General features: G+C 44.2%; 1 protein-coding gene across 1 annotated transcript in view; it reads right to left on the bottom strand.

The window, feature by feature from the left end:
- LOC141075781 (alpha-2,8-sialyltransferase 8F-like) overlaps positions 1–13204 on the bottom strand; it is a 34713-nt gene extending 21509 nt beyond the window's left edge. The window contains exons 1-2 of the mRNA XM_073562927.1: positions 13113–13204; positions 12937–13017 (exon numbers count right to left, since the gene is read on the bottom strand). Of these exons, the coding sequence (XP_073419028.1) occupies positions 12937–13017; positions 13113–13204 (173 nt within the window). The remainder of the gene's footprint in view (positions 1–12936; positions 13018–13112) is intronic.
- Between the last annotated feature and the right edge of the window lie 2755 nt (positions 13205–15959).

Genomic DNA, 15959 nt, shown 5'->3' with positions numbered 1-15959 from the left:
GCCATGCCGGAACCAAGAAGACGCTTGCCCATATCACGTGTCACTACTGGTGGCCTACGCTTTTCCAAATGTGCTTGATTTCGTGGCCTCTTGTCTCTCCTGTGCTAAGAACAAAGTGCCGCGATAACTTCCATCCGGCTTATTGCTCCCGTTGCCAGTCCTTACAGTTCCTTGGGAACATATTGCCATGGATTTCATCACCAACTTACCCCGTTCTTCCGGTTGTACAGTAATCCTGGTGGTGGTGGACCGTTTGTCCAAGATGGCCCACTTCATCCCTCTGCCCAGTCTCCCCTCGGCTCCTGAGTTGGCCAAAGTTTTTATCCAGCAGATCTTCAGACTCCTTGGCCTACCTCAACGTATTGTGTCTGACCGGGGGGTTCAGTTCACCTCCAAGTTCTGGCGGGCACTTAGTAAGCTCATGAACGTTTCCCTCAACTTTTCCTCTGCTTACCATCCATAGTCCAACGGGCAGGTGGAGCGTACCAACCAGACGTTAATTGGGTACCTACGTCATTTCTCCAATGCCTACCAAAATGACTACTTCCTTGGGCAGAGTTCACCTACAAAACCCATACTGGCGTTTTTCATTGTGTTTGACAGACATCCTGGTGTTCCCCTTCCGGTAACCCCTGCCTCCGAGGTACCCGCGGCCAATGCCTTGTCCTCAGAATTTTCCAAGATCTGGGCCTAGACCAACACGTCACTCAAGAAGGCCCCTGACCGAATGAAAAATTATGCTGGCAAGAAGAGATTGGATCCTCCACCGTATCGAACCGGGGACAGTCTGGCTCTCGTCCAAATTTATCCAGTTGAAACTGCCCCTTACAAGTTGGGCCAGCAGTACATCGGTCCGTTTGAAATTCTTGGACGTGTCAATGAAGTCGCCTACAAATTGAGGTTGCCTGCTTTGCCTGGGTCCTGAACACCTTCCACATCTCTCTCCTGAAACCTGTGGTACTGAACCGCTTCCACTCCGTATCTGATCCTGTTTCTCAGCCGGTTGGTACCAATAATATCTTTGAGATGGAGGATATCATCACCATGAAAAAGGTTAGAGGTAGGACTCTTTTTCTTATTGACTGGAGGGGCTTTGGTCCTGAGGAGAGGTCCTGGGAACCCCAGGAGAATATCAATGCTCCCAGCATTCTCAAGAGATTTTTTGCTAATCTCAGGGGAGGGCGGCTTAAGAGAAAGGGTACTATCATGCTGCCACTGTATACTCACCCTGCCTTCGCTCCCACGCCACATCCCCCTGTCATTCGGAAGATGCGGTGGTCTCTTCTGACAGGTCCGCGGCTGACTGCATCTCTGCATGCAATCCGCATGCACCATAGACCACGGCCGCTCGTCCCTCCTGTCACTTGTGCTCCGGCGGTGCCCTGACCCGGAAGCACTGCCGGACCAATGGCAGACCAGACATGGGCATATCAGGCCGTCCTCTTTTGATGGAGATGCCTGATCTTCATATTTGTTAGCACACTGGGCCCTGTTTCATCATACACTCACTTGTCTCCCGCAGTTCTGTATTCTGTGGTCCCTGCTCCATCCTGCCACTTGTGATTCAGTTCCTGCAGTCCTATTCCAGACCTGCCTTCTGTGTGCCTGCTCCATCCTGCTGTCTGTACTCCAGTCCTGCAGTCCTACTCTGGGGTTCCTGCCCCGTCCAGCCATCTGTGCTCCAGTCCTGCAGTCCTACTCCAGTCCTGCCTTCCATGTTCCTGCTCCATCCTGCTGTCTGTGCTCTAGTCCTGCAGTCCTACTCCGGTGTCCCTGCTCCATCCTGCCATCTGTGCTCCAGTCCTGCAATCCTACTCTGGTCCTATCTTCTACAGTCTTGTGGTCCTACTCCAGTACGTTCTGAGCCGCCCCTCTCGGTACCGGCTATTGTGGTACCCGAATCCCTGGGCCTGCTCCTAACGATCCCTGTATAGGGGTCGGCTCCACCTGGCGGCTCACCTGGGGTCCCTTAGATGCCACGATCCATATGGTCCACTCCTGGAGATTTGCCTCACCTGACCGGCCATGGTAATAATCAGGGAGCGTGTATGTGGGAGGGAACGGTGAGTTTATATAGTGTTAAGGCCCCTTTACATTTAGCGATGCACCAGTGATCCCGACCACGATATGACCCAATCAGGTTCGCTGGTGCATCGCTAAATGGTCGCTAGTGAGCTGCCAAACAGGCAGATCTCACTAGCGATGCAGCGACGCAGCAGCGGTCGTTACTTACCTGTCAGACACGGCGATCATGACATCTTCCGCCCACGTCCACGTGTCGCTCGTCGGCGCCAGCAGGAAGCCCAGCAGGAAGCGCCCGACGAGAAATGGACCTGCATGATCTCACGCGATCAGCTATAGACAGCGGGGATCCTGTCGGTGGTAAGTATCACATATAGCGATATCGCTAGCAATATCGCTGCTGCGTCACAAAATTACTATTTGGATTAGCAAATGCGTCCTCCGGAGACTGCCACACAGTATTAGCACAATCTAGTTAGATGCTGGAAGATTGATTTCACACTGAACAGGATCCTATCTAGCAAATTGACAAGTTCACTTGCAGCACTATCAAGAGCGGCTTCTCTGGACTTTGACACTGAGAAAATGGCGCCAGCAAAACAAGATGTCAACTTTTTACCTGGTCATGGATATGTGACTTTGACAGCCAATCACAGTAGACCTTTTGTCATGATGTTGTGGATGGTTTCTGCTCCCTGATTGGTTGCCAGAATCACACAAAGTTAAAGAAAAAAAAGGCGTGCTGCTCCTCTAACCTCTCCACACGCTCCTGTAATCTCTCCACATCCCCTCCAATCAAACACGTTGCCATCCCTCCCGATCATTATACAGCACCACTATCCTAGCCAAAGTAATTGAACATTTTCCAAACAAGTTTGTTCATCTCTATTGCTGTATTAATTCTTGAATTTTTGGAGAATTTTTAGGACTGTTTTTGCAGCTTTGCTATTAAGTTTAGTGTTAGGACTCTGTGTGAGGACCCTTGATGCGGGTTGCGAACTTGCACATCATGGCCAAAATATCGACCAATACCTCATATATTATGTATATATAATTTTTGTTGCACTTCATTTCTCAGGATGAAGCCAAGCCCAGCATTTTTGGCTTTATAAACTAGGGTGTCTGTTCTCATGTGATGCTTTTAGATAGTGCTGGGCAGCCAACCTAATCTAATAGTATGTGTGTCACTAAAAGGCTGTAAGCCAGATACTGTGCATTACCTGTGTGAACAGTGCCCTATACAAGTCTCGTGCAATCTAATACTAAGTAATCTCCCCCTCCATGAGTTGTGAGTGGATGTCTCATCAGTAATTTGCACCCGTGATGTTGCTGCCATCTTTATACAGTGCATTAGTTTGGAGACCTGGGCAGGTAAACACTGCTGCCCCTTTTGCTGTATTAACACTAGAAGTCCCAGAAATTTCGAGCTCCCCCTTGAAGTCCCGAAAGAGGGTCAAATGACCCTTAGTCCGAACTGATGACTCTGATGGCTCCAATTAGCATCCTTTCATTTGTAAATGTGGCCATTGTCTGAGGAATCTGCAGGGGGAGTAGAGCTGAATTCATCCTCAAAACACTGTGTGAAACACAGGTCAAGAGACTTTGCATTTTGAGGGAACTGACAATTTGTATAAACCACACATTTTGTTTTGAAGTGAAGTGTTTTGGGAGAGATGTGACCTTTTGCTGCTGATCCGTGATGTTGTGCTGCATTATCCAGGTCATTTTGCCAAATGTACATATAGTTTGCAAAACATACAATCTGTTTCAATTTTTCAAGTTTTTCTAAAAGAATTTAGTTATGTTTTTCTTTTAAAAAAAAGATGTGAAAGAAGTGGGTTAAAAATGACAGACAAAAAACAAAACAAATTAATTGTGTTGATCCACCTCAACAAAGGTCTTGTAAAAGAGCAAAAGAATGTAAGCTACTCCAGAGTGTGTCTGGCGCTACACCACAGACGGCGCTAGCTGCCCCACGCTTCCAGCTCATCTTAGGACCTCTGCCTGGTCCCTGCCAGACCGGACTTCTACATATGGCACTTTAGCCCCTCCTGCACATTCATACTGCCATGAGTGCTTCTTTTTCTCTTGTGCTTTAAGTGAGGTTTGAAAAAGACCCGACATAGGGTAGAAACGTTACCTCAACGCACTATTCCCCTGTGGTGTCTTCAATAATAAAAAAAATTTTTTGCATTGAAAATCAAAATTTCCCAGAGTGCAGCTGTTTTCTCTTCACTGGATGAGTGTCTGGACTAAGTTCCAGGTTCAGCTTGCACCTACCTCATATCCACAGAGTGCACGCCTTGTCTGTATCACGGCTTTCCTGAAGAGATGGGTTTTCAGGTTCTGTCTGAAGGATCCAAATGTGGTTGATGGTTGGACTTGTTGGGGCAAAGAATTCCAGAGAATAGGGGCTATTCGGGAGAAGTCTTGGAGGCGGTTGGGTGAGGAGCGAATAAGTGTGGAGGAGAGAAGGAGGTCTTGGGAGGACCGGAGATTACGTGAGGGAAGGTATCGGGAGATTAGTTCAGAGACATATGGGGGAGACAGGTTATAGATGGTCATGTAAATGACGAATGAATATAAGTCTCTTCCCACCATGACATATATAAATTCGCCAAAGATGGTGAAAAAGATGATCCCATAGGGCAACCACACACCTGAATATAAAACTGCTTATTAAAACTAAAAAAATGATGTTTAAGCAGAAAGTCTGCAACCTGTAGAATGTACTCCATGTGGGAAGCCTCAAGATCCCCATAGTGTTCCAAGTGGAAACTGAGAGCTCTGATAGCTAAATGGTGGGGGATATGGGAATATAGGGCTTCAACATCACAGGTAACCCAAATCGAATCTTTGGACCAAGACATATTTGACAGTGCTTGTAATAGGTGTTTCGCGTCTTTGATATAACCCACTGTTCTCTTAACAAATGGCTGCAAAATCTCATCCAGCCAGGCAGATCGTCTCTCTGTGCAAGATCCTATGCCCGCCACAGTAGGATGGAAGGCAGGAGGAAATACCTCTTTATGCACCTTAGGCAGACCATGAAAAATAGCACACACAGGGTTTTCAGACACAAGATAATCAATCATTTTTCTGTCAAAAATGCCCAGAGCTTCCCCTTCACCTACTAAACATCTTAATTTCCCATTAACTTCTGATGTAGGATCAGCGTCCAACTTTCTGTATTACAATCTGATAGCATGCTCTGAATTTCTCTCTCATATAAGGCATTATCCAAGATAACCAGAGAGCCCCCTCTATCCGCCGGGCGGGTCACAACCTTAGTGTCTCACGATAAATCCTTTAAAGCCTTTTTTCCGCTTTTGTTAGATTGTTTGCAGCTCCTATGTCAGTAGTTAGGATATCTCTTATTTCCTTCTCCGACACATCCTGAAAGCTGTCCATGATGGGACCCTTGCTGAGACAGGAGAAAAGTCTGGATTTGGAGTTTGTATCGGTTTTAGTTCCATAGATTTTACAATCCTCCGATTAGTATCAAGGATTTAGATGCGATCTGTTCAGTCAAAGTCCTAGATAGTGGAATAACAGGAAATTCAGGCGCTGGATCAGCCATAGGAGCAGAAGCCGCCACAGATTGATGAAAGTGTTTTTCACTGCTAACAAGCGGACAAACTTATCGACATCTTTGTAACATATTGGCACGAACACTGGGTGCAAACTTCATTCCTTTCTCCAACACTTTCATCTGAGTATGAGTACTGATAGATTAATCACGGAGTAATTAGACACCTCAGACAAAGCTTTGTCTAATATCTGCAGCGATGTGACTGTCTCTTGGGGTATCTTTTCTCCCCCTGTGCCTCTTCCCTGCCCTATGCCATCTCCGGTTTTTGACGCTGACGGTACCCCTATATTGGGCACTCCAGCAGATGGAGGGGTCGGGGGATTAGTGTCCACACCTAAGCGATCAGTAGTGTCACCAGCTGTCTCCTGATCCGTAACAAACTCCACTCTTTTATTTAGAGATTGACCCTTCTTGTTCTTAAGAATAGGTCTGATTTTTCTTGGAGACTTCCAATTATAAACTTTATTCGTTTCATAATCAATACAATCACGTGAAAATTTGCTCTGTTTAATACTAATAATCTTCTCCTCTTCTTTATTAATTCTATACAGCAATTTATCATTTTTGGCCCTGACTTCAGGGTTCCCAGCAAAATCCTTCAGTGGATTATGATATTCCGTAATGGATTTTTCCAACTCAATGACCTGATTAGTTTCCTCTTTAATAATAAGTTTCATTAGTTGCAATGAACAATCCGTAAGAATTTTATTCCATTCACACATAAATGACTCTGGAAAAGGATATGTTGGTATTTTCCTGATTCTCGGACCTCTAGGGATCATTGATCTATCAACATATTTTTGCAAAATAGTTGAATCCCACCAGGTCCTCAGTTTTTGTAGCATAGTTTTTTCCAGATCAAAGAAAATATTATCCAAGTCTGTGCCAGCTGAATAATCAGAATTAGATTTGTTGGAGAACATAGAATCCAGTTTTTTAAGTCTATCCTCATTATTAAACAAAACCTTCGTGGTTAAATCCATGTTGAAAGAATGCAGCGAAGAAAGAGGATAATCGTCCAAAATCTAACTGTATAAAGGTATTTTCAAAAGATCGCACACTGAAACGGAGGCGTGAAAAAACCGCCAGAGGTAAATAGCAGAAAAAGAGGAAAAAATATTCATCCTACCGTAAATCAGTGTCCATATGGTCCATAAGCGGTCTGATGACAGGGGATGTCCAGTGCGGTTCAACTGGCGCTATAAATCCAAATCCAAAGAAAAAAAGAGGGGGTCTCCAGCACCAAAATTAGTAAAAAAAAGATAAAACTCACATTTATTAGGAAGGTTTTAAAATCATATTAATAAGCCACCATGACAGGCAAGGCTACCTTACGCGTTTCAGACAGATATTCTGTCAAATGGTGTGAACGTTGTAGCTAGAAAATCCACAAATTTGGGCAATTTGCTATCACCAAGTCTGTAGATCACCCCTAGAAGCAGTAACATGTGGCTCAGCACAGTGGGCTCATTTAGGTGTGGTACCTCCAGATGTAATCTGTGCAGGTATATGGCTAATTGTAAGGAGTTTTCGGCTAATAATGGTAAAATTTTTAAGATAAAAACATTTATAAACTGTTCAACAACTTATGTAGTGTATTTAGCCAGCTGTGAAGCATGCAGCAAATAGTATGTTGGTTGTACATCACGTAAGTTAAAGAAACGACTCAGAAGTGCATGGAGGTGATTTGTCTACGTTGTCCGTGAGGGGCATAGAGAGAATTCACAGAGCGGAGCGAGGTGGTGATTGGTTTGCTGCACTATTATCAGCTGAGGCTAAATGGATCCTGCTTCTTGATGCTCGTGCACCAAAAGGTTTAAATTATAGATCAGATTTGCAATATATAATGTAATATGGTTTTTTTGCAATACTCATCTATTTACGTCTATTGTGATTTATGGTTTATTGCTGTTTTTGTATGTATTCATTTATGTCTGCAAACATATATTTCTTATTTACATGTTAGCTTTGTTTAGCAGCATTACTTGCTTAGGTCTCAAAAGGGTGAAGCTAATTAATTACCTTAAACTGGGTGTTCACTCTGCAGTCTCCTCAGGTATTCATTTATTTAAGCTTCCTAGTTTTGATAAGATATACCTATGACTAAGGACATGTAATATCTGTCTGAAACGCGTAAGGTAGCCTTGCCTGTCATGGTGGCTTATTAATATGATTTTAAAACCATCCTAATAAATGTGAGTTTTATCTTTTTTCACTAATTTTGGTGCCGGAGACCCCCTCTTTTTTTCTTTGGATTTGGATACCCAGCCAGTGCCAGGTATGTTCCGACAGTGCAGACAGACTGCTCGGTGAGTGCTGAAATGCTAGTCACTCAAGAAGGACATGCCACTCACACACACACACGCAGCCCCCACTGCAGCCTATTGTAAATATGTGTGGAATTGTTTTATTCCTTGTATTTTTTTTTATTATTTTTATATCAAAAATAAAAAGCATGGAGACAAATAACAGTTGTTCTTTTGTAAATTTTTCACACTGACATTTCAGTCCTCATGACTTAGACACAAATGCTTCTGGTCATCACTCACAGCTGTACCTTGCTCTAAAATTTCTAATTCTCTATTTAAAATATATAAAAAATGATTCATTGTTTCAGTGCTTTTTTGGTCAAATAAAACTAAACTAAATACAATATGTATAGTCTTTATATTATCAAATACAATAAACTGAATAGAACTAACTAGAAACTAAAAGGCTAAACTCAATGGAAAACAACCACCTCCTGTGGTGCGACAGTAGTGGCCTTAATTACAGAACAAAAGACGGTGATTATAGGATGTTAGCTAAAATCCTTCAGGTCATTCGACCCGTCTCTGGGTTCCAAAGGTAGAAATGTTAAATGACCCCTCTCTGGGACTTCTAGTGTTAATAGATTGGAGGGGTGAGAGAGTGTTAGGGTACCGTTACACCTAGCAATGGACCAGCGATCCCGACCAGCGATATGACGCGGTCAGGATCGCTGGTGCATCGCTAGGTGGTCGCTAGTGAGCTGCCACACAGGCAGATCTCACCAGTGACATCGCTGGGGACGGGGATCGGTACTTACCTGTCAGACGCAGCGATCCTGCGTCCTCCCGCCCGGCTCCACGCGTCGCTCGTCGCCACAGCAGGAAGCCCAGCAGGAAGTGGCTGACGAGGAATGGTCCAGGAGCTTCTCGCGCGATCAGCGATAACCAGTGGGGGAGCCGGTCGGAGGTAAGTATCGCATGCAGCGATATCGCTAGCAATATCGCTGCTGCGTCACAAAATCAGTGACTTTACAGCGATATTGCTAGCGATATCGCAGTGTGTAATGGGGGCTTTAGAAGGGAGGCCACACAGAATTAGGTTGCAGTAGTTGAGGTGAGAGATGATAAGGGCATGCACTAGGGTCTTTGCAAATTCTTGATTAAGGAATGTGCGGATATGGGAGATATTTTTGAGTTGAAGTTGGCAGGAAGTGGAAAGGGCTTGGATATGTGGTTTGGGGGAGAGATTAGAGTCCAGGATTTCCAAAGGCAGCGAGCTTGTGGGACTGGGTAGAGTGAGCAGACATTTACTTTAATGGATAGATTTGTTTGGGAGGATTGAGTGAAATGGGGGGAAAATAATGAATTCTATCTTGTTCTTATTACGTTTTAGATATCTAGTAGAGAAGAAGGATGAAATAGCAGACAGACATTGTGAGATTCTGGTTAATAAGAAGGTGATAGCAGGTCCAGAGAGGTAGATGTGTGTGTGATCAGCATAGAGATGATACTAAATGTCATGAGACTCTATGAGCTTTCCCAGGCCGAAAGTGTAGATGGAGAAGAGCAGGAGCCCTAGGACTGAACCTTGGGGGGCACTGACAGATAGGTGGCAAGGTGATGAGGAGGTGTGTGTGTGGGAAACGCTGAAAGTCTGGTCTGTTAAGCATGAAGAGATCCAAGATAGGGCCAAGTCACTTATGTCAAGAGATGAGAGAATCTGTAGTGAGAGGAAATGATCAATTTTGTCAAAAGCAGAGGAAAGGTCCAGTAGGAGGAGGACAAAGTAGTGTCGCTTGTGTTTTGTGGTTAGCTGATCATACTTTTGTCAGGGAAGCTTCAGTGGAATTATGGGGTCAAAAGTCAGATGTAAACTGTAGAGAGGAAGCAGGAGGCATGGTGGCAGGGCAATTCAAGATGGACGTGTTGTTCCAGTAGCTTTGAGGCATTGGGGAAAAATGATGTGGGGGTGATATCTAGATACAGAGGATGTGTCAAAGGAGGGATATTTGAGAATTGGTGTGAACTGCTAATTGGAGTGGGATCTTTTCCAGCTCCACTCAGCAACCTTGCATGCTCGCTCCAGTTCTCTAGTCAGGTGCTAGTGTGCCAGTGTTGCCTGTTAATTGTGCAAGCTTTGGTACAGTATGTGTGAGGGGGCGACTGATTCGAGAGCTACAGCTGTTGTGGTGTTTTTGTGGCTATATAAATTTGTAGAAACATCTGCATTGTGTAAGCAACTTTTGTTTGACAGAGGGAGAAAGGACTCAGAAAGTGAGTGCATATCAAGGTGTTTGAGATTTCTGCGAAAGAGTGTGCAAGTTTGTAGAATGGGAATTGTGCACCTGGAGAGGAAAGATAATGTGAATAGGTTGTGATCAGACAGAAAGAGAGGTGAGTTAGAGAGGTATGATAGGGAACAGAGGTGGGTGAAGTTGAGGTCCAGTGTATAGATGTCTTTGTGAGTGGCTGCAGAAGACCATTGAAAAAAACAAAGGAAGTGAGAAATAGAAGCTTTGAGATGGCTGAGTGGGAAGTGTCAATTGGGATGTTGAAGTCACTCATGATGATAATGGGGATGTGAGCAGAAAGAAAATGAAGCAGTCAGAATGTAAATTGGTCAAAAAGGTGGTGGCTGGCCCTGTGAGGCAGTGAATGACAGTCACTTGGAGGTTGGAGGGGGAGTAGATGTGCACGGAATGCACCTCAAAAGAACAGAGAGTAGCAAAGTGTAGAATTGGGTAAAGGAGCAGTTATCTGACTAGAGAAAGCCATCTCCTCCACCATGCTTGCTGCTGGGGTGGGGTATAGTGAGAAAGATGGCATCTCCCATAGGAAAGTTCAGCTGGAGAGGCTGTGTCAGAGGGGGTGAGCCAGGTTTCAGTGATTATGAGGAAGGAAAATTTGTTAGTGATGAAAAGATAATGAATAATGAATGTATGAAAGTTTATTGCAGACAGAGCGAGTGTTCCACTGAGTTCATGTTAGTGGGACTGGGGAAGCAGGAGCTAGTCAATGGGTATGAGGTTAGAAAGGTCTTGGAAATTTGTGATGGATAGAAAGGAGGAGCAGAGAAAGTGATCATAGGTGGGGCAGAGTGGGTATGATGTGGCTGTCTGTGTTTTGGAGATAAAAGATTATATGTTGAGGAGCAGATCTGAAGAAGATGTAAGGTGGAAGGGTATGGAGGAAAGATAACTAGTTTATTATTAGATGTAGGGATTAGAGGGGTTAGTATGAATTGAAGGACTATGGGGACGATGAGTAGAGACAAACAGAAGTATTTTTACAGTGACTGTGTCCAGTTACCATCAGTTCCCTTCTGGTACAATTTTGGTCTAATTCATAGGCAATACACTTAGATGCTGCACTTAGAATATGCACTGAGCATGCTAAAGTCTATGCAGACTTCTAACTCACAGCATACTCTTGTTTGTGATTTTTCTACATTTCCCTTTATAAGTAGAATTGTGTTATTTGAGGTTGACTTTTTTTGTTTTGTGACTCTATATGGGATTTACATTCAGTGGTTAACCTTGATTAAACATGTACAGTGACTATGCATTTCTTCCTCAGCTACATGCATGGACTAGAACATAAATGGAAGGTGCTGTATTTAAAGAAAAAGGCACAAAAACGGGGCATGGAGCAGGAGCTCTGGAGCCAACAGTGTCAATATACTCGGGCAAAGAGGAGTACACGACCCGGACTTAAATAATCAGGACAGCCAGGAAGTTCCATCATAGGGCGAGATATAAGACTCCATCTTGGATCAGGGCAAACAGGCACAAAGGAAAGTCCGGAATCTTTACATAGAGTTGCAGTAGGGAGATGGGAGAAAGTTCCATAAAGTCACCGATCACTGCAGCCCTCCACCAGTCGGGCCTTTATGGCAAAGTGTCCCGACGTAAACCTCTCCTTAGTGCAAGACATATGAAAGCCCGCATAGAGTTTGCTAAAAAACACATGAAGGACTCCCAGACTATGAGAAATAAGATTCTCTGGTATGATGAGACGAAGATAGAACTTTTTGGTGAAAATTCTAAGCGTTATGTGTGGAGAAAACCAGGAACTGCTCATCACCTGCCCAATACAATCCCAACAGTGAAACATGGTGGTGGAAGCATCATGCTATGGGGATGTTTTTCAGCTGCAGGGACAGGACAACTGGTTGCAATTGAGGAAACATGAATGTGGCCAAGTACAGAGATATCCTGGATGAAAACCTCTTCCAGAGTGCTCTGGACCTCAGACTTGGCCAAAGGTTCACCTTCTAATAAGACAATGACCCTAAGCACACAGCTAAAATAACAAAGGAGTGGCTTCAGAACAACTCTGTGACATTCTTGACTGGCCCAGCCAGAGCCCTGACCTAAACCCAACTGAGCATCTCTGGAGAGACCTGAAGATGGCTGTCCACCAACGATCACCATCCAACCTGACGGAACTGGAGAGGATCTGCAAGGAAGAATGGCCGAGGATCCCCAAATCGAGGGGTGAGAAACTTGTTGCATCATTCCCAAGATGACTCATGGCTGTACTAGCTCAAAAGGGGCTTCTACTCAATACTGAGCAAAGGGTCTGAATACTTATGACCATGTGATATTTCAGTCTTTCTTTAATGAATTTGCAAAAATTTCTACATTTCTGTTTTATTTTGTCAGGATGGGGTGCAGAGTAATGAGGAAAAATGAAGTTTTATAAATTTACCAAATGGTTGCAATGAAACAAAGTGAAAAATTTAAATGGGTCTGAATACTTTCCGCACCCACTGTATGTATGTATTACACTCTGCGGGTGGTTATTACACTATATTTGTGTTTATTACACTTTATGTGTATTATACTATGTGTGTGTTTATTACACTCTGCAGGTATCTTACACTATATGTGTTTATTATCCTGTGTGGTTATAGATTATGTGTGTATTACACTATGTGTGTGTATTACACTATGTGTGTATTATACTCTGTGGGTATTTATTACACTATATGTGTGTATTACTCTATGTACTATATATATATATATATATATATATATATATATATATATATATATATATATATATATATACCTCTTCATGGATTCCTGTAGGATGACTTCTCTGATTTCCGCACATTGTGATGGTGGCAGCTGCTTGTGCTTTATCTGATTCCTGAAGACAGAAGACCAGAGTGATTTATGTACAACTACTCGCTGCTCCTAGAGGCATCAATCGACAGATTACAGGAGATATTCCAATGGTCTTACCAGAGATAGACTTCTATCCTCCTCTGCAGGTGGCTGTAGAATCCATGTAGGACAATCAGTGTGAAGATGGCGAGATACCAACCCAACCGCATGGTTCAGCCTGACTGAGTCACCTCAAACTACAGTTCCTACAGCTTCGGATGCTTCTCCCTCCTCCTCTTCATCATCCAGAGTCTCTGCAAAGAACTTAACTCATTTGTCAACAATAATAAATAGGAAAAGACTTGACAGACTTGGAGCCGTGCCCAGTTCTCGTATTCTGCACAACTGGGTCACAGTTCAGAGCCTTCATGTAGACCGTATCCGACAGGACTTCATCCCATGCACGGTCCTCCCTCGCCCACTGCATCTCGCTCACTCTCTGTCTTTGAACCAGTCACTCAACAAGTGGCGGAAAACACGTGTCAGACCTGCTGCTGAAAGATCCAGGATGTTGGCTTCATTCTTTAAAATAGTTTATTATGAACAGGTTTCGCAGTCAACACATTTCAGTTACACAGGATCCTTCTTCAGGACTATACTGTTAAATGGGCGGCGTTTTAGAAAAGAAAAAACACCAAACCGGGCAGATGTCAAATCGTAATAACGCTTAGAATCACGTGAATAATAATGGCAAAGGTGCAGAATGAAGGATCATGAGGATAAAATAATAAATATAAAACTGAATAATAGATGAACAGTTGATCATTAAAAATATTTTAAAAATTACGGCATCTTTAACTTATTAAACACAAAAATTGAGCTTGACTTGAGTTGGTATACATGCAGAACATAAATGCATGTTCACATTGGCCACAAAACGTATAAAAGTTACAAGAGAAAATGTGAGCAAAAACCCTGCTGTAACGAAGTAAATAAAAAGCAAAAAGTGCATTTCAATAATAGAGTTTTTAGTAATGTTTTTTTTTCAACCAAAAAATAGCATAAAAGCCATCCCACCACAACAAGGTAACTCTGATCGGAACAGTCCTACACTGTCTAACATTAAATCCTTACCTCAGTGTCTGAATAAGGGCAGACAAAAGGACTGGACCTAATAAGTGGACACCTGTCTGGGGAAGCCTTATATGCAATTTCCAGCTCAGGACAGGGAGGCCACACCCCGGGGTTCTTCTTTGTCTGATGGCCTGTGACTATCCATCTTCCTCTTGATTACATTCCAGAGGTTTTCAATGGGGTTCAGGTCTGGAGATTGGTGATGACAGGGATTTGATGTGGTGGTCCTTCATCCACACATTGATTGACCTAGCTGTGTGGCATGGCGCATTGTCCTCAAAGTTGGGGAACATTGCCTGAGCAGAAGGAATCAACTGTTTCTCCAGGATAACCTTGTATGCAGCTTGATTCATACCTTCTTCACAAAGATTAACCTGCCCAATTCCAGCCTTGCCGAAGCATCCCCAGATCATCACCGATCCTCCACCAAATTTCACAGTGTGTGCAAGACACTGTGGCTTGTGCGCCTCTCCAGGTCTCCGTCTAACCATTAGATGACCAGGTGTTGGGCAAAGCTGAAAATTAGACTCATCAGAGAAGATTACCTTACTCCAGTCCTCTATAGTCCAATCCTTATGGCAAACTTCAGCCTGGCACTCCTTTGCTTCTCATTGATGAAAGGCATTTTTCCACCTTTACATGACTTGAGCCCTGCCTCTTGGAGCCTGTTACGAACTGTTCTTGATGTGCACTTCACCCCAGCTGCTATTCCTTTTGTAGGTCACTTGATGTCATCCTGCAGTTGTTGAGTGACGTTTGAATAAGATGATGGTCATCCCGGTCAGTGGAGGGTCATTTTCGCCCTCTGCCTGTCTGTAGCTTTGTTGTCCCCAATGTCTGCTGCTTGACCTTGTTGTAATGGACTGCCGTCTTAGAAATTTTAAGGATGGAGGCAATATGACGCTCACTGTATCCCTCTGCTAGTAAAGCCAGAATTGAGCCCTTCTTTTCCTCACTCAAGACTTTTCTTTTCAGCTCCTTTGGCATGGTTAAAAGTTATTTCTTAATTCCTATTACTTTCGGGATATTACTAGCACTTGTTTTGCCATCCAGCTTGTCCTATTGCAGGAGGATTGTGAACACCACAGCAGGGTTTTTTATATTTTCCCTCATTAAATAAGATTTGGTTCAGGTGATCACCTAATCAGAAGCACATTAAGTAGAATGAGCTGGACTCTGGTTGGAATTCACCTGACATTGGAATGGAATGGCGGTCAGACATGGAGAGATGGTGATTTTTATAAAACTGTGCAGTGGGCTCTTAATTTTTTGCCAGAGCTCTATATATACACCAGTTTACGTTATAAAATACATATGCACACAGATCACATGCACCAAGGGCACAATTATAGGAGCACTGCAGCATGGCACAAGAGCTGGACTGACATGTCGGACATGCCGTGCCGTGGCTGTCGTGAAGCTTCTATCTAGGAGGTGAAATGGGTTGGAAGAAGGAGGGAGAGGCCGGGGTCACACATACTGATGCAAAATTCGGTCCGTATTTTACATGCATAATACGGATGAATGACCCCTAAATAGTGCTCCGTTGCGGTGGCCTCCGGGAACATGGACGCCGGGAAGATGGCTGCCGGTCCAGGGACGGCGCATGCGCAGGTTCAGATCTCGTCCCGAGATTTCGGGGGACGAGATCTCGTTGCCGAGATTTGAATCTCGTCCCCCGAGATCTCGGGACGAGATCTGCCCCAGCACTGCTGCCCCAGCGAAGCTGCCCCAGCACAGCCCAGCTGCCTCAGCACAGCCCAGCTGCCCCAGCCCCAGCACAGCTGCCCAGCACAGCACAGCTGCCCAGCACAACACAGCTGGCCCAGCCCAGCTGCCCCAGCACAGCCC

The sequence above is a fragment of the Dendrobates tinctorius genome, unplaced genomic scaffold (genome assembly GCF_039654945.1).
Source record: "Dendrobates tinctorius isolate UK_male_01 unplaced genomic scaffold, ASM3965494v1 ptg000371l, whole genome shotgun sequence".
Lineage (NCBI taxonomy): Eukaryota > Metazoa > Chordata > Amphibia > Anura > Dendrobatidae > Dendrobates > Dendrobates tinctorius.
The sequence above is the reverse complement of the archived record's forward strand: the minus strand, read 5'-3'. Positions and strand labels throughout refer to the sequence as shown.